This window comes from Mercenaria mercenaria, chromosome 6, assembly GCF_021730395.1.
Source record: "Mercenaria mercenaria strain notata chromosome 6, MADL_Memer_1, whole genome shotgun sequence".
NCBI classification, from domain to species: domain Eukaryota; kingdom Metazoa; phylum Mollusca; class Bivalvia; order Venerida; family Veneridae; genus Mercenaria; species Mercenaria mercenaria.
Window position 1 is genome coordinate 80,901,155 of NC_069366.1, and position 23,150 is coordinate 80,924,304.

Sequence of the window (23,150 nt, forward strand, 5' to 3'; positions counted from 1 at the left end):
AATGAAGTCTCTATATGGCTGCAAAAGCCAAAACAGCAAATTTTGGACCTTTAAGGGGCCATAACTCTGGAACACATGATTGGATCTGGCCAGTTTTCGAAAGGAACCGCGATATCATGTCAATACAAGTTGTGTGCAAGTTTGATTAAAGTTGACTACAAAATGTAGTCTCTCATGTTCACAAGCCAAAAAAAACAATTTTTGGCCAATTAAGGGGCCATTACTCTTGAACCCATAATAGGATCTGGCCAGTTTTCGAAAGGAACCAAGATATTATGCCAATAAAAGTTGTGTGCACATTTTATTAAAGCTGATTGCAAAATGTGGTTTCTTTCATGTTCACAAGCCAAAAATGGTCAATTTTGGCCCTTTAAGAGGCCATAACTCTAGAACCCATGACGGGATTTGACCAGTTTTAGAAAGGAACAGAGATATTATGCCAATACAGATTGTGTGCAAGTTTGATGAAAGTTGATTGCAAAATGTTGTCTCGATCGTGTTCACAAGCCAAAAATAGCAACTTTTGGCTCTTTAATGGGCCATAACTCTAGAACCCATGATGGGATCTGGCCAGTTTTCAAAAGTAACCGAGATATTATGCCCGTACAAGTTGAGTGAAAGTTTGATCAAATACAAAATGCGGTCTCTATCGTGTTCACAAGGAAATTGTGGACGGACGGACGACGGACGAAGGGTGATCACAAAAGTTCACCCTGTCACTGAGCTAAAAAAAATGTAAATAGCTTGATTGGTTTGCCGTAACAATATTGGGAACATAATTGGACTTAATTGGTTTAAAACTGCAACTGTACAAGACTACAAATTTGACTTACTTTTACTCTCTAGAGCTCTAAGCCTGGCAGTAATGTCTATCCCATACTCGTCACACTGTACGCCACAGATTGTAATAAAAAATATAAGGGAGCTCGATAAAAACCTCATTTTCAAAAATATTCTACTTCAAACACATACTATAAGTTCACCGCAAATAGAGGACAGAGGTGAAAGATAAGGAAGTTTATAGCACTACTATCCTCAACCTTATGTCGAAAATGAACATCTAATCAGTTAACAGGAGTTGTTAAATGACAGCCCGCTGGACTATCTTAAACTTTTCTTTAGTTGAAATAGTAGTACTACGGTCAAGATAATTTTATGACTTAAATCACGTCAATATGACAAAAATGCATCTTATGATTGAAAATGCTTAAACAGTGTATGCACTTTATGTCTAGTAGTTGTAGGAGCAGTTACAGACAACGTATTTACATCTGTTACATTTTCAACTAAATATTGGCTGCGGATGCAGATGGTTTGGGGGAACGAGGCTCTGATGAGTTACCATAACAAGAGGGCCACGATGGCCCTATATCGCTCACCTGAGTACCATAGCTTTAACCAAAAACAAAAAGAAACAAGAGCTCGTTGAACACGAAATGCCCCCCTTGATGCATTCAGTAATAGCAAAATGAACAGAAATTATAAGCTCACTGTTAACAAAAGTTCTACCATTCTGGTTTAATCTGACCTTGACCTTTAACCTAACAAGAGATTACAGAGTGATCTTGGGCCATCCACTGAGCCATTTTTGAATGTTCCAAATTTCAAGACTAGCTCAAGGTCAAAATCAAGGTCAAATTTCATTTCAGTACAAAACAATGTGTATGTGGTCCAAATTTGAAAGCTGTGGCTTGAGAAATGTGAAAGCAGGTCACTAGAGCAATTTCAAGGTCAAAGTTCAGTATGGTATACAGAACTATGCATGTGCTTCAAATTTGGAGGCTGTTAGCTTGAGAAATATGAAAGTACATAATAGGTAAAAATCAATGTCAAATTTTATTTCGGAACACAAAACTATGCAAGTGGTCCAAATTTGAAGCCTGTGCCTTCAGAAATGTGAAAGTAGGTCACTAGGTCAATCTCAATATCAAAGTTCATTTCAGTACACAAAACTATGCCTGTGGTCCAAATTTGAAGGCTGTAGCTACAGAAATGTGAAAGTAGGTCACTAGGTCAAGATCAAGGTCAACTCATGTCAAGGTTCATCTTGCCACTCAAAACTATACAATGTGGTCCAAATTTGAATGAAGTAAGTTATGGACATGAAGATTCTAAGTTTTTCCCTATATATGTCTATATGAACCATATGACCCCTGGGGCGTGGCCATATTTGACCCTAGTGGGATAATTTGGACAAACTTGATAGAGAACCACTAAATGATGCTACATTACAAAATATCAAAGCCATAGTCTTTGTTGTTTGGACAAGATTTTCAATGTTTTTCCCTATGTAAGTCTATGTACACAATGTGACCCCCAGGGCGGAGCCATATTTGACCCTAGGGGAATAATTTGAATAATCTTACTAGAGGACTACTAGATGATGTCATATACAAAATATCAAAACCCTAGGCCCTGTGGTTTTGGACAAGAGGTTTTTTAAAGGTTTTTTTCCTATATAAGTCTATATAAACCATGTGATCCCTGGGGTGTGGCCATATTTGACCCCAGGGAAATAATCTGAACAATCTTGGTAGAGGACCAATAGATGTTGCTACATACCAAATATCAAAGCCCTAGGCCCTATGGTTTTGGACAAGAAGATCAGAAACCATATAATTGTTCCTGGCCAATGTGACCTTGACCTTTGACATACTGACCTCAAAATCAATAGGGGTCATCTGCTGGTCATGATCAACCTCCCTATGAACTTTCGTGATCCTAGGCCTAAGCGTTCTTGAGTTACCATCCAGAAACCGTTTTACTGTTCAGGGTCACTGTGACCTTGACTTTAAACATACTGACCTCAAAATCAGTAGGGGTCATCTGCTGGTCATTACCAACCTCCCTATCAACTTTCATGATCCTAGGCCCAAGTGTTCTTGAGTTATCATCCAGAAACCGTTTTACTTTTCAGGGTCACTGTGACCTTGACCTTTGACATACAGAGCTCAAAATCAATAGGGGTCATCTGCTGGTGATGACCAACCTCCCTATTAACTTCCATGATCCTAGGCCCAAGTGTTCTTGAGTTATCATCCGGAAACGGATTGGTCTACATTCCGACATACCGACCGACAGACCGACATCTGCAAAACAATATACCCCTCCTTCTTCGAAGGGGGGCATAAAAATTCTTACAAGGTACAGATATGTCAAAATACACCTAACAAGAGCACCGCCTTGCGGGTGCTGACGCTCATCTGATTTTTTTTTGTGTAATAGAAATATTGTCCTACCCATGATTTTCTAAGTCTAAAAAGGGCCATCATTCTTGCAAAAAGCAGGTTAGAGTTATGTTTCTTGATGTTCAGTGTCCACTTATGATGGTGAAAAACTGTTGCAAGTTTCAAAGCAATAGCTTTGATAGTTTATGAGAAAAGTTGACTTAAACATAATACTCAACCAAGAAAATTATATTCTAAGTCCAAAAAGGGCAATAATTATTGCAAAAAGCAGGATGTAGTTATGTTGCTTGCTGTACAGGGTCAACTTATGATGGTCAACAAGTGTTGCAAGTTTCAAAGCAATAGCTTTGATAGTTTAAGAGAAAAAGTTGACCTAAACATAAAACTTAACCAAGAAATCTGATATTTTCTAAGTCCAAAAGGGGCCATAAATCTTGCAAAAAGCAGGATGGAGTTATGTTTCTTGCTGTACAGGGTCAACTTATGATGGTGAACAAGTGTTGCAAGTTTTAAAGCAATAGCTTTGATAGTTTAGGATAAAAGCTGACCTAAACATAAAACTTAACCAAGAAAACTAATTTTCTAAGTCCAAAAGGGGCAATAAATCTTGCAAAAAGCAAGATGGAGTTATGTTTCTTGATGTACAGGGTCTGCTTATGATGGTGAACAAGTATTCCAAGTTTCAAAGCAATAGCTTTGATAGTTTAGGAGAAAAGTTGACCTAAACATAAAACTTAACCAAGAAATCTGATATTTTCTAAGTACAAAAGGGGCCATAAATCTTGCAAAAAGCAAGATGGAGTTATGTTTCTTGCTATACAGGGTCAGCTTATGATGGTGAACAAGTATTCCAAGTTTCAAAGCAATAGCTTTGATAGTTTAGGAGAAAAGGTGACCTAAACATAAAACTTAACCAGGCAACGCCGACGCAGACGCCGACGCCGACAACCGCTCAAGTGATGACAATAACTCATCATTTTTTTTCAAAAAATCAGATGAGCTTAAAACTGGAGGTACCATCCATGTTGTACAATACAAAAGTGGTCTCAGTTTTTCCCTACGGCAAATAATAAAAAAGTTACTAAATAAGCTATTTATAGTAACAAAAAAGGGAAGTAATTAAAAAAAAAATATTATCGTAAGCAAACAAAAGAAGGATCTGCCAAATAAAAACAAGAAACGCGGCAATGCCACAAAACCAGGTTTTCAACACTTTTCATAAGAATAAAAAAGTATACTGAATCACAGTGCACCACTTTAAAGCACAACCCTAACCCTGACCTAACCCTAACCCTATTTTTAGTAACAATGACCTTGAACACTTTTCATAAGAATAAAAAGGTATACTGAATCACAGTGCACCACTTTAAAGCACAACCCTAACCCTAACCCTAGCCTAACCCTATTTTTAGTAACAATGACCTTGACCTTGATCCCAGAAACCCCAAAATCAATCCCAAGCTACAACTTTATATAAGTTTTCTATACACCAAGTTTCATCATGATAGCTCATTCCTAAGTTAAGTTATTGACCGGAAACCCTTTTTCTATTTTAAGTAACAGTGACCTTGACCTTGACCCCAGAAACCCCAAAATCAATCCCAGCCTTTGTCTTGATATAAGCTACATACATACCAAGTTCTATTCAAATATCTTTACCGAAACAAAAGTTATTGACCGGAAACACCAGTTTGACGCCACCATCCGCCCTCCCGCCCGCCCGACCAACGACATACCCCAATCTAATAACTCAGGTTTTCAACAAAAGCACTGCAACGCAACGCAAATGCAGAGCAATATACACACAAAACAAAGTCAAATGAACTTTGACCCCTAAGTGTGACCTTGACCTTGAAGTGAGCCATCCGAAACATGCGCTCTGCACGTCGTTTCGATGTGGCGAACATTGGTGTCGGGTTTCTTTGAAATCCTTCAAGAGGTTCAAGAGTTACAGAGCGGAAGGGAAATTGCTAACAAACAGACAGACGGACACTGAGGCAATAACAATACATCCCTTCGGGCTTATAAAAAGGAATCGAGATCTTATGGTGATACAAGTTGTATGCAAGTCTGGTTAAAATCAAATCATAAATGAAGCTGCTATTGTGCAGACAAGGTCAAAATAGCTCATTTTGGCCCTTTCAGGGGCCATAACTCTGGAACTCATTATGGGATCTGGCCGGTTCAAGAAAGGAACCAAGATCTTATGGTGACACAAGTTTTGTGCAAGTTTGATTAAATTCAAATCATAAATGAAGCTGCTATTGTGCAGACAAGGTCAAAATAGCTAATTCCGGCCCTATCAGGGGCCATAACTCTGGAACCCATAAAGGAATCTGGCCAGTTCAAGAAAGGCATCTAGATCTTGTGGTGATACAAGTTGTGTGTAAGTTTGGTTAAAATCAAATCATAAACGAAGCTGCTACTGTGCAGACAAGGTCAAAATAGCTCATTTTGGCCCTTTCAGGGGCCATAACTCTGGAACCCATTAAGGGATCTGGCCAGTTCAAGAAAGGAATCGAGATCTTATGGTGATAAAAGTTTTGTGCAAGTCTGATTAAATTCAAATCATAAATGAAGCTGCTATTGCGCAGACAAGGTCAAAATAGCTAATTTTGACCCTTTCAGGGGCAATAACTCTGGAACCCATTAAGGAATCTGGCCAGTTCAAGAAAGGAACCAAGATCTTATGGTGATACAAGTTGTGTGCAAGTTTGGTAAAAATCAAATCATAAAGCTGCTATTATGCAGACAAGGTCAAAATAGCTAATGTTGGCCCTTCCAGGGGCCATAACTTTGGAACCCATATTGGGATATGGCCAGTTCAAGAAAGAAACCGAGATCTTATGGTGATACAAGTTGTGTGCAAGTTTGGTTAAAATAAAATCATAAATGAAACCACTATCGTGCAGACAAGAAATTGTTGACTGACGGACGGACGCACTGACGACGGATGAAGGGTGATCACAAAAGCTCACCTTGTCACTATGTGACAGGTGAGCTAAAAACAATTGATACACGATTTGCATCTAAATTATAAACAAATGATACAGTCAAAACTGCCTAATAGCGACCTCCTTAATTTAGCGATATCCTGTCATATGTGACTGTATTTTGGACCGCCCGACGTTTACAGTTATGAAATTGTCTGTTTTTAGCGACTCCCTGTCTGACGCGACTAGCGACTACGTTTTTATCGGCCCCCATCACACAAAACCCTGAATTAAACAACACCGACATGGTCCCTCAAAAAGGGAAATTACTCTTCACATATTCTTATGTGTGTTGCTATGACAGCAATCGTATTTTCTCGCGAGACTTTGTCACCTGTGAAAAAATGACTGACATAAAGAATAAACGCGATTAAACTTACAGATCAAGGAACACCGGCATACAAAATTGCTCAGGATTTAGCTTCATTAAGATTGGGCCAAAATTGTGACCTCTAGAGAGTTAATAAGCTTTTCCTTTGATTTGACCTGGTGACCCAGTTTTTGACCCCAGATGACCCAATATTGAACTCGTACAAGATTTTATTGAGAGTAACATTCTAACCAAGTTTCACAAAGATTGGGCCAAAATTGTGACCTCTAGTGTTAACAAGCTTTTCCTTTGATTTGACCTGGTGACCTAGTTTTTGAGTCCAGATGACCCAATATCAAACTCGTCCAAGATTTTATTGAGGGTAACATTCTGACCAAGTTTCATTAAGATTGGGCCAAAATTGTGACCTCTAGAGTGTTAACAGTCAAATTGTTGACAACGGGAGACTGATGGATACAGGGCGATCACAAAAGCTCATCTTTGAGCACTGCGTGCTCAGGTGAGCTAAAAATGATCTCTCAAGGGAGGGACATTTTACTTTTTTTTGACAATGCACCCTCACACCCACATGTAAAATTGAGTAACATCAAAGTGCAGTTTTTGCCTCCGAACACAACATCTCACACTCAGCCAATGGATCAAGGGATTATACCGACCTTGAAACTGAAATTCTGAAAACGTCAGGTAAATAACATGCTTTATTATAAAAAATTATATTGTGTACATTTTGTAGTTTGTTTTATTTTCTAATTTTCAAATTGTTGTACCCCATTATTTGTTTTCATTTTTTGACACTAAAATTATTTCCGAAAAGTCTCCCGTAATAAAAAAAAAATTAAAAAAAAATAAAAATCCGACCTACCTACCATAATTTTTTGCTCATGTTACCAGAAACAAAGCATTTATTTAGGCCTAGAGACGAAAATTTATAAACAAGAGGGCTATGAAGGCCCTGTATCGCTCACCTGACCTATTGACCTAAATGTCAAGATCAACATTCTGACCAAGTTTCATTAAGATATGGTCGTAAATGTAGCCTCTGAAGTGTAAACTAGCTTTTCCTTTGACTTGACCTGGTGACCTAGTTTTTGACCCCGGATGACCCAGATTCAAATCTGACAAAGATTATCAAGATTAACATTCTGATTAAGTTTCATGAAGATACAGTCATAAATGTGGCCTCTAGAGTGTTTTGGACGGGTTTTATATTGGGTCATCTGCTTAACAAGCTTTTCCTTTGATTTGACCCGGTGACCTAGTTTTTGACCCCACCGGACCCAGATTTAAACTTGACCTATAGATCATCAAGATTAACATTCTGACCAAGTTTCGTTAAGATATGGTCATAAATGTGGCCTCTAGAGTGTTATCTAGCTTTTCCTTTGATTTGACCTAGTGACCTACTTTTTGACCTTACATGACCCAGATTCAAACTGGACCTTGAGAGCATCAAGATTAACATTCTGACCAAGTTTCATGAAGATATAGTCGTAAATGTGACCTCCACAGTATTAACAAGCTTTCCTTTGATTTGACCTGCTGACCTAGTTTTTGACCCCAGATGACCCAATATCAAACTCGTCCAAGTCTTATTGAGGGTAACATTCTGACCAAGTTTCATTAAGATTGGGCCAAAATTGTGACCTCCAGAGTGTTAACAAGCCTTTCCTTTGATCTGACCTGGTGACCTAGTTTTTGACCCCAGATGACCCAATATCAAACTCGTCCAAGATTTTATTGAGGGTAACATCCTGACCAAGTTTCATTACAATTGGGCCAAAATTGTGACCTCTAGAATGTTAACAAGCTTTTCCTTTGATTTGACCTGGTGACCTAGTTTTTGACCACAGATGACCCAATATTGAACTCGTCCAAGATTTTATTGAGGGTAACATTCTGACCAAGTTTCATTAAGATTGGGCCAAAATTGTGACCTCTAGAGTGTTAACAAGCTTTTCCTTTGATTTGACCTGGTGACCTAGTTTTTGAGCCCAGATGACCCAATATAGAACTCGTCCAAGATTTTATTGAGGGTAACATTCTGACCAAGTTTCATTAAGATTAGGTCAAAATTGTGACCTCTAGAGTGTTAACAGTCAAACTGTTGACGACGGACGGACGGACGACGGACACAGGGCAATCACAAAAGCTCACCTTGAGCACTTCATGCTCAGGTGAGCTAAAAAAATGTAATGTGACATTTCTATTAAAATAAATTCACATGAAAACTATTGACATTTTTATTTATTTTACAGCTCCTCCATATGGTCAAGGAAATGGACAGGCAACCAGCACTCAGTGGTTCTGAACTTTTGAAACAGTTGAACGTTTTAGATGCATTCTACCGGATTAACAACTCTTGGTCGGAAGTGGTAGAAAGCACAATACAGAAATGTTTTGTAAAGTCAGGCTTCGGAAAGGTCACTGATGCTGATACTTGTGACAAGGAAAGTAGTGATCAATCTGTGAACAGCGACACTGTGAACCGTGATTATGATGACTCAGATGATGATGATATCCCTCTGGCCGCAATGAAAATGTCTTATGAACTGTTTGGTTGTTCATTTCAAAATTTAGTCCACATTGATGCATCTTTAAAAACATGTGAAACAGATTCAGTTGACTGGAATATGCCTGCAAATGAACTTTTGAAAAATATTCACAATGATGATAATGATAGTGATAGTGATGACGACATTAACACTGATGACTCATCAAGTGTTACTGATGCACCATCCCTAACAGAGGTTAACTGAAATGGTCATGAAACTTAAGTCATTTGCTACTCATGAGGGTCATTCTGACATAATGACTCTGCTGTCACAGTCTGATGATAAATTAACAGTTCTTGTAACAAACAACACAAAACAGACAAAAATTACTGATCATTTAATGACAAATTGCGATCAAAGTGAAATCAAAGTGAAATGTACAAAAATACATGTGTATGTAACCGTTTTACATTTAAAGTTAGTCAGATGCTTGTCAGATGATTGCATGCTTTATCATTTTAGAACTAATCTTACCATACATTTATCATTTTTATGCTCCTAATTATAGTTCTGAAATTTAACAATATCTTAAGTGTAATGTACATTAGAAATTTTTATCATTTATATGTTCTTAAAAGTTCTGAAATTTAACAATTCTTTATCATATATATTATTTATCTTGCACACATCTAAGTTTACAGATTATAGAGACAACAAGAGCTGTCAGTTGACAGTGAGCTTGACTATTCTCAGTGCTTGATAGTATAATATAAGCTATGAGTAAAACTTTAACATTACAATAAGCATATTCTAAGTAGCAAAGGGGCCATAATTCGTTCAAAATGCTTGATAGAGTTGCCTCCTCCATTTTACAGACTGGGGTCATGATGGTAAACAAGTATGCAAAATATGAAAGCAAGACTCAATGGACTTTGAAAATATTTGGGGTGGTACGCAAACTTTAACATTAAATAAGCATATTCTAAGTCGAAAAAGGGCCATAATTCAGTCAAAATGCTTGACAGAGTTGCCTCCTCCTTTTTACAGACTGGGGTTATGATGGTAAACAAGTATGCAAAATATGAAAGCAATATCTCAATGGACTTTGAAAATATTTGGGGTGGTACGCAAACTTTAACATTTGTGTGACGCTAACGCTCACGCCGGGGCAAATAGGATAGCTCCCCTATTCTTCGAATAATCGAGCTAAAAACCAGGAGCTCTTAGAACAGGAAATGCCCCCCTTAAAACAAGGAACAGAAAGTATTAAATTTTGGTAATTGTGCATGCACTGGACGTTTGACGTACTGACCTCAAATCTATAATTATGGAACATTTACCAGTCATAAGTGACCTCCGTATCAATTGTGGCATTATAAGTTGAAGTTAAAGGTTTCCATTACGACATGTTAAATATCAAATTTTTAATGTGTACTCTATTTTTTGTCATTTTTTTCTCGACAAGCCTTCTAACATGACTACTGATGCCCATCTTTGATTAGCCATAATTTCACGTCCGTCTGCTTATTACTTACCATATTTTCATACAAAATTATTTTTAAAGTGGTGCATTTGTGTAGATCTTTGGTCGGGCATAGGAATTCCGCACCCCTGCGGTCATTGTGACCAAGTTTCATAATGATGAGGCCAAAATTGTGAACTCTAGTGTGTTCACAAGCAATTGTATACGGACGGACGGACGAAGAGTGATCACAAAAGCTCATCTGTCACGAGTTGAACTAATATAAAGTCAAAATGTACCCACAAAAAGTCAAAATGTACCCACTACTAGAAGTCAAAATGTACCCATAATTTTTCACAGAAGTCCAAATGAACCCAAAACTTTTCATAGAAGTCAAAATGTACCCATAATATTTCATAGAAGTCAAAATGAACCATCTCTTTACCATCCTACTCAATATTTACTTCGACCTTAAAAATGTCTTCTTCAGGTGTTAGAACACTTCATCTTCTGTGTTCTGTGTATTGACAGGAGTGGTTTTTAGACAAATATTTATATTTATATTTTACATATATGTATATTTCAAATATAACAAATAATATCTAGCAGAATCTTTGGGGTACATATGATATTTTAATACTAAATGCCAAAGTAAGTGGGTACATTTTGACTTAGTCAGGTGGGTACATTTTGGTTTGGGTACATTTTGACTTAGTCAGGTGGGTACATTTTGACTACCGTGTTGGTACATTTTGGTTTGGGTACATTTTGACTTAGTCAGGTGGGTACATTTTGACTACCATGTGGGTACATTTTGACTACCGTGTGGGTACATTTTGGTTTGGGTACATTTTAACCTGCACCCCTTGACTTAATATAATTTTAACTGTGTGTTATAAATATTGAAAATGTCTTTATTATTGACCATTTCTTTGGAGGACTCCCTAATCTTGAGGTGGGCACCATGAAACAAAAGATTGGGGGTTTTGTGGGGATCCCTGGGGAAAAAGTTAGTATCGAACCCTGAATATTAAGATCAACTTGTTAGAGTCACAGAAGAAACAAAGAAACATATATATTGTTTGTGTCTAATTGGACTTAAACTTTCAAAAAACAAGATTTTAAATGAGTTCCATATATCAGAAAACTAACCAAGTACCTAGTGGCCATGTTCACCTCTGATTAAAATAATTTGAACAATCTAACTTTAGGTCACATAATGAACATTTTGTAAAATTATTTTCGAAGTGGGCTAGCACTTTAAGAGAAAATTTTACTATATACATACAAGGAAAAGAAGACATGACACCAGACCTCAGTGTTATGCTTTTTGCCATGCCAGCATAATATGAACAACTTTGATACAGGGTTATTCATAAAAAAATTGTTTGAAACAGTCAAATAATTACTTTTTAAAGATGACAAGTATTTCTTTGAACAACACTTAAAGGGATATACCAAGGAACTGTTAAGGATGTTACTTTCACACAACACTGGCCCCGTGTTCACAGAGGATCAACTGATCCAGATCAAATTTGATCCTCAAATTTATTTGCCATTTTCCAGAAGTATTGGAGAACTTTATGCGATACTGCTCATAAGCATGTACAGAAAACCTAAACATCTTCTAGTTTACATGTTGGACCCATTCAAAACATTACTTTTCTTTTGGAAAAGTGAATATATGTACTTGAGCCTAAAAATGATCTAGATATTATCAGGATCAAATATCTTAAGCTGGATTAAATCTATAAATCACACTATTTTTCTAAATGAGTATCAATTATATTTTACAGACTTTAAAATTTAAGGAAATATTGATATCTATCACACATCATGAAATAATTTAGCTTTACCTAACATTTTTCGGAAATCTAAATGAAAACATATTTGAGCTTGATCCTGTTCCTGAAAATTGATCCTTTGTGAACATGGGACCGGAGATCTAACAATCCTCAAGACTCAACCTATCTAATGGTTACTGTTTCTGCCACTGTTTTCAGTGGAACGAAGGAGGTCAAAAATATTTAAAGGTGTCAATATTAAATGTTATTTTAAACTGGCTATGACCTGTAATTTATCAACTGGTGGGAATATCAGTCCTTTTCTAGAGGTACGTCATCGTACAATCCGTTCGTAATTTTAGACCATAGAACATCTGGTAATTCTTCCTCTTCTCCAGTTTCAGACACATTTCGAAATCTTAATTGTGATTTGTAGATCTCTAGGGCATCTCCAGCAAACCTTGGGAAGTTTGCTTTTGGAGCATCAAGAATACTTTTGGTAGGTCCTGAACACAGATATTTATAGTTTAATACCAACCAGATAGCAATAACAGCTTGGTAGTTTAGTAGTTTTTCCTCAGAATCGGGATAAAAAAATTCAAAAGGTCTACTTTCAAGTAAAATATCATTCCTCGAATCATAAAAAAAAAATTGAACACCTTTGCAAGATGCTAAAATGCTAGGAATCAAAAAATGCTTCATGGCTGGATGTCTTTGTTGTTGCAAAAAGGAAAAAGTAATTGTCTGAGCCAGTATTTGATCTCTGACCATAAATGAATTCATGTCACAGAATTTCACTTCAGCACCTGGACTTCTCTCTTCTACTGGGGTACAATGCACACCAATGTCACAGCTTTCTAGTATTATGTCCACATTTCCATGCCATACTTTTCTGTGACCTGTAAAATGTAAAATAAACAACAATGTCAAACACAAAATGGTCAGGGTTTCAAACAAAATGAGTCGACTTGGTGAATTTAAGGGAAAATCTATGTGGGAACTGGAAGCGTCAATGTGAACTTGAGCCATCATAGGAGAGACAAATTCCTCCAAACACCACTTCAGCACAGTATGTTTTACCGTTAAAAACAAGAAGCAGTCACAGACAGATATATTCACAGCCAAATGGGAAATGTCAAAGGGAAAATTTTGGAAAACATGCATATTTGATTGAACAACATGACAGTTCCAGTGATATCGCATAAGAAATAGGTGATTCAAAACAAAAAATGAAGCTTAAGTGTGAAATTTTGGTGAAATTTCAACTTTATGTCAGGATATTTATTTTCATTGCATTTGGTAGCCAAAAGCTTCATGTGTATGTTATGAAATCATCAAGTGGGTAGATAAACAGCTAAACTTACACCACTGTTGAATTTTATACAACCACAATAAAAGTATAGTGTGTGTTTCTGTTTTAAATCCTTTGTCAATGAAATTCATAAAAGAGATGAAATTGTGACTTTTTCAACACAAACATCTAGTAGTGATTCAGCTAACTCAAATATTTATTGCACTCTGCGGTAGTGCTGAACAATATTTCCCGCACGGGTTTATGGCACTCCCGGACCGCAGTTTATGTGATAAAGGGAGTTTCTAAACTGTATATAGTACTGGGATATCATAAAGGTTTGAGCAGATTGTTGTTTACGTTGTTCATACAGGACAGGAAATTAAGGTGAAGACAAAATCACCCACTTGCAAGAGCCCTGATTGACCCTCGTGCAAGACACAGTTGGAACAATATTCCCCGCGCAGGTTTACGGCACTCCCGGACTGCAGTTTATGTGATAAAGGTAGTTTCTAAACTGTGTAATTATAGTACTGGGATGTCATAAAGGTTTGAGTAGATTGTTTACGTTGTTCATACAGGACAGGAAATTAAGGTGAAGTGAAAATTGCCCACTTGCAAGAGCCCTGATTCACCCTCGTGCAAGACAGTCAGATTTTGCGTCTAAGATGTCCAGAAATTTGCAAAAATACAATATTTTACCATGAAAATTTTCAATTTTGTCACTAGATCTACCCCTTTTGTAGGTATCAAACTGTTTTTTTGCAGTCACTTTCAATTGATGCTATCCACTTGTGTCATGATTTCTTTTATTTATCAATAAATTGCAATAAAACAGCATATTACAATGTGTTTTGGTGACAAATATTTTTTCTTTATTTTAATGTGACATTGTCAATTCAGACGTTTCTATATATATATAAATGTTTAGGGGAGGATTTGATCCTTAGATAAAAGGCGCTCATACCTCTTTAACATGAGGACTTTATATCAGAAAGAATGATTGTATTATTCTACATGGAGAGTCTGTGTCCTAATTATTGATTATGCTTAAAACTTACCAACTGATGTGTCATCAAATGTATAGACTTGCTTTCTCTCACACTTTCCACAAATGCACAGGCAAGCTTTGTTGGCTGCATACTTATCCATTGTGAAATCCTTTGAAACTGCAAGTTTTGAGAACAGATGAGTCCCAAGAGTTATCATTAACTCTGTTTCATTTTCCACTTTAGCACAAAGACTTCTTAGAGTTTCTTGGGACTCTGAAGTAAAGAAGTGTACAAAGTTTTTATTTTGGAATAAACATTATGTTTCCCCAGTACTGAGTAAGTAGAATTTCAAACAATGAAGTGTTCTTGCCATTGACTATTAATGAATATTCAAGTATTGGATATTTGTTCATAATGTTGAATTTTTGAAAAATGTTTTTCAATTTGAATATTAATTTAGACAAAATAGGGGTTGATTTAACCGCTGGCCTGCTAGCCTGTGGCCAGTTGATTTTACCTCGGACTAGCTACTATATCATACAAGAAGCCTACTTTCTCCATGTCCACAGTACATTTTCTCATTTAAGATTAACAGGTTAATTAAATATATTTAATCAAAGTTTCTAAGAAACTAAAGTATCTCCCAGACTTCCCAGTCCTTTGTGGTAGTTTAATTCCGTGAGGGTAATTATTGTAATGGAGACGTAAACATTTTCCGAGGCGCAAATGAAAGCTGGCTCTGTTTCTTGGTTTATAAATTATAAATTATTTCTGTATTTACAAAAATTTCAAAACTATCGATTTTGAAGGAACTATCGGCGATTGTTATTGGATCGTGATTTTTCTATCGATGCATACTATCGGGACACTCAGTATCCCAATGCATCGATATTTCGATGTATCGTTACACCCCTACTTGTCTTTGGAGTACTTCATCGTGGGCTTCCACGGCACATATAACGATACCACAGACGCTTGGTTAGAGGTTACTTAAACCTCTGAATAGTATAATTATGATGAAATATTTGACTAAGCATGCATATAGACCGAAAATGCCCAGAAAGTAACAAAATAATGGGTTTTACTGACAGCCCGCAGGTCAGACTAGCGTAAATATACTTTAAGCTAGTCTGACCTGCAGGCCGTCAGTAAAACCCATTATTTTGTTACTTTCTGGGCATTTTCAATCTATAGATATGCATGCTTACCTGTAGTCAAATATTTCATCATAATTATGACCAGAGGTTTTTAAAAGTAACCTCTAACCGTCAAAGCGTCTGTGGTCAAAGAGCTATAAAAATAATTAGATCGGCAACTTGAAAGGCATATAGAGCAAATCTCGCCAACATCATGTGACCACTGAATGAGATCTCGTTGTAAGCATCTGCTGATCATGATTGATCAAGTCGGCAAACGCTTTGAAATATGATTACTTTCAGATCGTTTGTTTATAATAATGGTGCTTTTTTAATGTAACATTAGTATTTTCTACACGTGGAATGAATGAATTTATGATTGGAAGTCTGAGAAATCTGGAACAACTGATACGGGGACTGGAAACCGGCATTTATCTTATCTTATGCTGTCGTCCAATCGAAGCGTATGCCATACGTTATTCTGCTATTACTCAAACACACGTCTTACAGTTTAACTCGTCCTTTCAGTGAAAATCTGGGAAAGCATTTGTTGAATTTTTTGTTGAAACCAAAAGTTCTGCCATGAAATTATTGCCTGCATCTGTTTTTAAATGGAAAATATCTACATTAATGTTACTTTTCGCCCTGTGAAAATGGCTAAATCTAGACTTGTCTTACCCAGAGAGAAAGATGTTGTTTCTTACATGATATTTGCCTTGTTGATTCAGAGTATTTAGAACAAAAAAATTAGGACATATTTTAATGAAAATAGCAAGTCAAAACTGTAAACTGTTGCCTGAAAATATTTGTTTATGATATTGCTCTGCTCTTCACCATTTAAATACGTGTTAAACCTAGATGATTTTCTGCAGTTTTATCTAAAAGTTCGGAATACTAAATGTAACTTCGTTGTCGGCCTTTTAAAAAAATATTGTTATTTTAATTTAAATACATTGTATTTTTCACACATCAGTTTTAAGATTAAATTTATTAAACTAATTTTTGGAGTTTAAACAACAATTTCGTTTGAAACATTCCCTACGTTCAAGAAGAATGTTTGTCTCTGTATGTAGAAATCTGACATTATAAACAATAATTATAATTATGGCTCTACAAGATTAAGAAAAGTGTCAGCTTTCTGTTATTTTCTATTTTTTTATTCAAATCCAACAAAAATCGGCCCTTTGATAAAGGTTTGAAGTTACCTGGTAAAATATTTCTTCAGGGAAGTGAGCTCGAGTTAATTCATAATAATTAAGCATATCACCACATGCAGTCGCATGCTGTTTTTGCTTCAGAATCCCTTTAGATCAATCTCTGATCATCTAATTATCGCCACTTAACATGTGACTGGTAAACCCTTTGAACAATAAGTGTTATAGCTCCATGATTAACATGAGGTAATATGCTAATTACACGCTAATCGATAGTGGCGAAAACAAAATATCGATCGCTAACGAGTGGTCGATATTTACAGGTATGGACGACAGCATAATACAGATAAATGTATTGATTTATATGGAGTTTCTACTCCCCGTATTAGACCTTCCTGGAGAAATCAACAACAGTTACTGTCATTTGAAAAATGGACTCGATTTGGTTTAATACGCGCCGGGTGTACTGCCAGTTTTATACTTCAGTAAGCGCCTGTTGATTAGTCAAAATAATTGACATTCAGACTGTTTTATATTTGTGACCGGCAATCTTAAACATCAAAACTCTGAAGGATCAAAATAATGGAAGATAAAATCACAATACACAGTCATGTAAAATTATTTATTTCATCGCTTGTGTAGACACGGCAGGGCTGTAAAAAAATTTTTCACACCAATGAACAGTCACTCGCCCTAATAATTGACACTTTTAATGCTGTCACTTTTATGAAAGGAGTATTATGTACAATAGTATTATTTCCCGAAAAATATTTATTTTGAAAAGTGTCTAAAAAAAATTGGACACAATAATCATCGTCCATCCACCCATGTTGAAAGAGAGAGAAAAAAAAAAGTTAACGCTTATCGGTAATTATTCAGTTGATAAACTAAGTAATTGACCTTGTTTTCATTATCAATTTACATCCCCTCAAAGAGCTAAAAGAAGTGTGTCGGTATCTTGACATCTGAAGTGGAGATCAAAGCGGTATTTTTGCTCGAGATTGTCATGGCATTATGTCATGTTTTTGCGCCATGTGACACATCACTGTCTGACTGTACCGCCTCGGTTCTTAAAATTGCTGAGAAATAGAAATCAATAAAAAGTTTCTTTTTTAATTTGTTATCAAAAGCGAATGTGCTATATCCCGTATAAAAGGTAAATGTCTCAAACGATAGTAGTGGTTATCCTACCTCTGTGACCTATTTGCCCTCAAGGAATTTACATTATTGACAAGAAAAACTTTTAAACTGTCTTGTCAAAAAATACATGTACAAAGATTCATTTAAAACTTATTAAAAACCACAATGACATCACATTGCTTTATTTTACAGTGATTTTTTTTGCCATTTTGGGAAAAGGTCTGGTACTGGATAAATTGGGAAAAAATAGCGGGGTTTTTACTCAGATTGGGAATTTTTATAGTTAATAACATCATTTAGAATGCTTCTTCCTTTAATTCCATGTAAATAGCATCAACTATTTAAATGGTTAAATCATGTTGAATGTCAATGTATAACTAAGTTTTCCTTCTGCAGTCATCAAAATGCAAACTTATTTTGGTCATTTTGGGAATTTTTGGATGATAATTGGGAAAAAAGACTGCATTTTTCAATTGGGAAAAGGTCCTTTTAGAGGTACTTTATAAAGAAGGAAAAAAATCGCTGTTTTAAAATCGCATTTCTATTTACAGGGTTTTTTTTTTTTACTAAGAAAGTGACACCGTTGGTCGGCGTCTTCCCCTCGGAAAATTTTTCCCCAAAAGATCAATTTTCCCCCAAAAAATGAATTTTCCCCAATCTATCTCCAATTCTTATGTTTCAGGGATCGAATTTAGCGGTCACTAACTCACGAAATTCGAGTGAGAATATAAAAATCCGAGTAGGAAATCATGGCACTCGAATATTTTCACGATCATGTTTGGTTATCGACGAATTTGCTCAAACTGTCCTTTGCTCTTTGAAAGCTCCTTTGGGGTAGTTATTTTACCGATAAACACGCGACCTTTTGCAGACGCTTGTCACTATTATAAATGAAATTATTGGATATCTAAGTAAGCGTCTAGATGAAATTTACTTTTGTTTTGGTCAGTGATCCCAAAATGCGAAAACGGAGAGGAAAATCACAAGTTTCTTTAGGCGAAAAAGGAAAGGGATACTTAAAATTCTAGCAAGACCATGGTCAGTGACCTGAAAGAACTTAAAACTTCTGCGTCCATCCAAAAGTCCAAAGAATGATCGAGTACTTTGGTTTGTTCTTCCGAAACTAGAAAGTCCCGGCCTGTCCGAACCGTGGAAACGTTGGAAACGTAGCTGAACATTTATTATGAAACCAAATAACCAAGTGGAACCAACCATGTTGCCAGTGGAAAAAATGGCACTGCATTGTTAGTGGGGGAAAAATTAAATTTGATCCCTGAAATAGGATAACTTAAAATCTGAATTGCTGTAAAAAATCTAATGACTAATGTTATACACTGTAAAAGCATGAATGCACTACACACGGTTTTTGTGTATGTGTCGATGTAAATTAGATATTACGATAGGTCGCACGTGCTTGTGGAATGAAAAATACCGGCATGACGTTTTGATATCTAAATACGATTCGTGGGTAAATTCCAGTCAATCCAGGTAGCGACTGAACCATCTCAAAGTTTGTTGACGTTTTGGAGATGTAATTTCTGAACTTTGGTAAAGTAAGGACGTAATCTTGCCCATATGAAAAAATTATCTCAATATTTCCTAGGATCAGAGCTCCAGATAAGCTTTTGGTGCAATTGGGTATTTACCCATCACTTTTTGTCTGAATTGGGTATTGGAAATTTGAATTGGGTAAAAATAATATCATTACCCAGCCTTTTCAAAAGTAATTGGGTATTTGCTAAAGCCAATTGGGTATTTTACCAATCTCGCACTAACAAAAGAGTATTTTTGCTTACAGTGTACATGGTATATATCATTTAACAGGACTGACTAAGCATTTTAATGGCGCTCTTCAATGTTTAATACAAAAATGTATTTAAAATTGTAATGAATGTTTCATACAGTTGTTTTCTTTTTCACTTTTAATGCAGTCAGAGATCAGTTCATCCACAATATCCGAACATTTACCGCAATATGCATTCTCCTACAAGATGTCATCCAGTACTGGTGACACTACATCGTCACAAACAAATAACTGTCATTGTTAAACAGCAAAATATCCCATTAATTTGTTTGTTTGTGCTGCAACAATGTTTTTTCTGCAAACTCTTTTACATTTTACCGGCGTAAAGAAATTGTTTACAAAGCGTCCAAATAACACAGATCAGCCGACTGAATGGTCCTGTAATTTTTCCGATAAACTGCAACCTGTTCTGCGGTAACGTATCACCAGTCAGTCAAATCTAGTGTTAAAGTCTCGTACCCGTTCTAGTTATAAGGAAAATGCGATACGCAAGCAATTTTTTACGAATTGGGTATTAGGAATTTTACTTGCGTTTCAGTACACACACTGTATGAATTCAATTGGGTTTTCTGCAATTTTAATTGCGTAAATACGCAAATACGCAGCTTATCTGGAGCTCTGTAGGATCGCGTTAGTGATGGGCGGATTAGCGGATATAATCGACTGACGGCTAGAAAAGCCCAACTGATTCCGATGATAGATTATGTTTTCTCAGAGTCGATTGTGGGTACGAATCTACACGGGTACGAACGAAGGTTTCCGAAGGGAAAACGATGTGTAAGAATTTATGTTTACCTGGAAATATCCGAAATATGGACTACCTGAATGCATAACGGATAAAACAGAAGTATGCCGACAATCAAATGTTAGTATTTCGTTTCAGTTATCCAATGAAAATAGATTTAATATCTTACAGTTAGGTACAGCTGTTAACATGGCAGTGTCCATAGCGTCAATAAATGTGGGGCAAAAAATTAGCGAATCTTTGATAAATCTTCATATTTTACAACGGTATGTCGAGGGAATTTATCTGTTGAAACTGGACAATAATGCCGTCAAATTTCCGTGTCCATGGCAGGGATCGAATTTAACGGTCGCTAACTCGCAAAATTTGAGTAAGAATAAAAAACTGCGAGTGGAAAATCATGGCACTTGAATATTTTCGCGATCACGTTCGAAAATCGGGGAATTAGCTCAAACTGTCCTTTGCTTTCGGGCAGTTAATTTACCGATAATCACGTGACTGCTTCTAGAAGCTTGTCGCTTTATACAAAAGTAATTATCAGATAATATATTATGTAAGTAAGCGTCTAGGCAATATTTGTTTTCATTTTGGACGTCCATAATTTGCAAAGTTCTGCGAAAGTTTTTGTTTACCAGGAACCAGCTTTACAACATCTAGCTGATTAATGGTAGTTCTTTATTTTTCAAGAGCATAAGAATTTTAAGTAAAACAGTCACTAATAAAGACATAAATATCTGAATAAACGAGTATGAAAATGAATAACATTCAACCGATGATTTTTCCGAGACATCGCATCGGTTTGCTAACCGATTCCAACCGATAATCGGTTGGAGTTTTCCAACTGATGTCCCATCACTAGATCGCGTCAAATTAGTTGGACTGGCCTGTTGATATGATCACAATTGATCAAGTCAGCAAACCCCTTGAAATAAGATAACATGCTAACATGAGATGACGCTGGATTATCTCCAGTTACCATTCTGACATTTTATAGTTCTTTGTAGTGTATTACCTTTATCTAAAAGAAATGTCAACAATGGCAGTAGCAGAGTTTTAGTCTGTTCATCTTGAGGGATGTAGCCATCCGTATCGGTTACTTCGTTCAAAATTTTTTCTCCCTCCTTAAAGAGGCTTTCAAAGGCATAAAGTTTGTTCACCACTCGTGATGCATGACAAGATGATTTAGAAAACAAGATTCCGTTTTCTGCATTTGAATCACAATATGTTATTGTATCTGAAACAAGTGCAAACTTTCGATTATACAGCATATTCTTGTACGCGTTGCGAAATAGTTGTTTATCGCTACAAACATGAAACCTATCAAATTCCGTTTCTAAACGTGCCCTTTTCTCAGGCGTTTCAGGTAATCCCGCCATCTTGAGATAGGTAACTGGTCGTTTCGCCCTGTGGACGTTTCCCGTGGAGGTTTCGCATCTGGTCGTTTCGCCCCATATTAGGGACGACTTCCCATCATTTCCAATATAAACTCAATACCAAGTATCTTGTATGGTAAACGCGTCATATTAGTACAAAAATAATCATTAATATCATGGCTTGAATTTTTATTTGTATATCAGTGTTTTTATTTATGCACTGTATGCCTGTGTAAACTATATATATATATATATATATATATATATATATATATATATATATATATATATATATATATATATATATTTTTTTTTTTTTTTTTTTTTTTTTTTATTATTATTTTTTTTATTTATTTATTATATACATCTTTAGGAGTAACTTAAATATTTTCTATTATATATACTCAGTTCATAAGTACTCTGTCCGTCTGTCCGATGGGAGACTGTGTGTATTTCTCGGCCCTACCCGGCTATAGAGATAAAGAAAGGACAACTTGTTTAGTACATCCGTGTTAGTCTAATAAACGTCTGCACACGTGCGCACTTTCCAACATGCCGAGTGATCGATACGCACGCAGAGTTTTTTTAATAGCTCTAGGCTATAATACGTGCGAAAAAGTTTTTTTTTTATGATAAAACGTGCACAGATGTTTTATACTAATACTTATGCACGTAATTGCTAAAAAATTAAGTGCGCACGTATTATATTACGTGAACATACAATAACTCGTACTTGCGCACATTTTAGTCCATGTCCATGTCCCCTCTGTGACACCGTAACTATATACATTCCCCGATTTTCTTAAAATATCATTACTGTTATAAACACAACACCTTCGACTCTTTATCATCGATGTGCCTGGGCCTTTATTTTTAGACTGTGATTACTATTCACTTCAAACAACATTAAATTCTCTTCTAGCCTCGTGACAATGGATTCACCAAGAATGAGATGTGGATATTTATTTATATAAGTTGTAGAACTTGCTTTACAAGCTCAATAAAGAGAGAGCGCAGATTTCCGGATCGCGGAGTCGTGAGTCCGATCCCCGAGCGCGATCCATGTTGAACAATTCTCCTCTTAGGCAATCTTATCAGTACATCTACGGCACAAAATCTGATAAGCCATCAGACAGCGCAACTGATAAATCCTATTCCTATACTTACATTGATTTATACAGGAAAATGATACATTTACCATAGAAAATGTCATAAATTACACATTTCTATTTATTCTATTATACCATCCCGGATATTTCCTTAAA

General features: G+C 36.1%; 2 protein-coding genes across 2 annotated transcripts in view; both read right to left on the reverse strand.

The window, feature by feature from the left end:
- Positions 1–1,051, reverse strand: part of LOC123548411 (uncharacterized) — a 34,756-nt gene extending 33,705 nt beyond the window's left edge. Inside the window, exon 1 of the mRNA XM_053546929.1 lies at positions 834–1,051. Within this exon, the coding sequence (XP_053402904.1) occupies positions 834–942 (109 nt within the window). The 5' untranslated portion in view covers positions 943–1,051. The remainder of the gene's footprint in view (positions 1–833) is intronic.
- Positions 1,052–9,386: 8,335 nt separating this feature from the next.
- On the reverse strand, positions 9,387–21,910 carry LOC128545868 (uncharacterized). Its single transcript, XM_045335632.2, has 3 exons — positions 21,525–21,910; positions 14,603–14,806; positions 9,387–13,149 (listed from the first exon to the last, which is right to left on the reverse strand). Exons 1-3 carry the CDS (start codon positions 21,886–21,888, stop codon positions 12,563–12,565), a joined length of 1,155 nt encoding a protein of 384 aa, XP_045191567.2. The 5' UTR covers positions 21,889–21,910; the 3' UTR covers positions 9,387–12,562.
- Between the last annotated feature and the right edge of the window lie 1,240 nt (positions 21,911–23,150).

Excerpts from the sequence above, each read along its gene's own strand:
- LOC128545868 (XM_045335632.2), bottom strand. The coding sequence starts at position 21,888 with ATGGCGGGATTACCTGAAACGCCTGAGAAAAGGGCACGTTTAGAAACG. Across the intron at positions 14,807-21,524 it reads GACATTTCTTTTAGATAAAG|AGTCCCAAGAAACTCTAAGA; the intron begins GTAATACACTAC and ends TCTTTACTTCAG. Across the intron at positions 13,150-14,602 it reads ATTTGATGACACATCAGTTG|GTCACAGAAAAGTATGGCAT; the intron begins GTAAGTTTTAAG and ends TACATTTTACAG.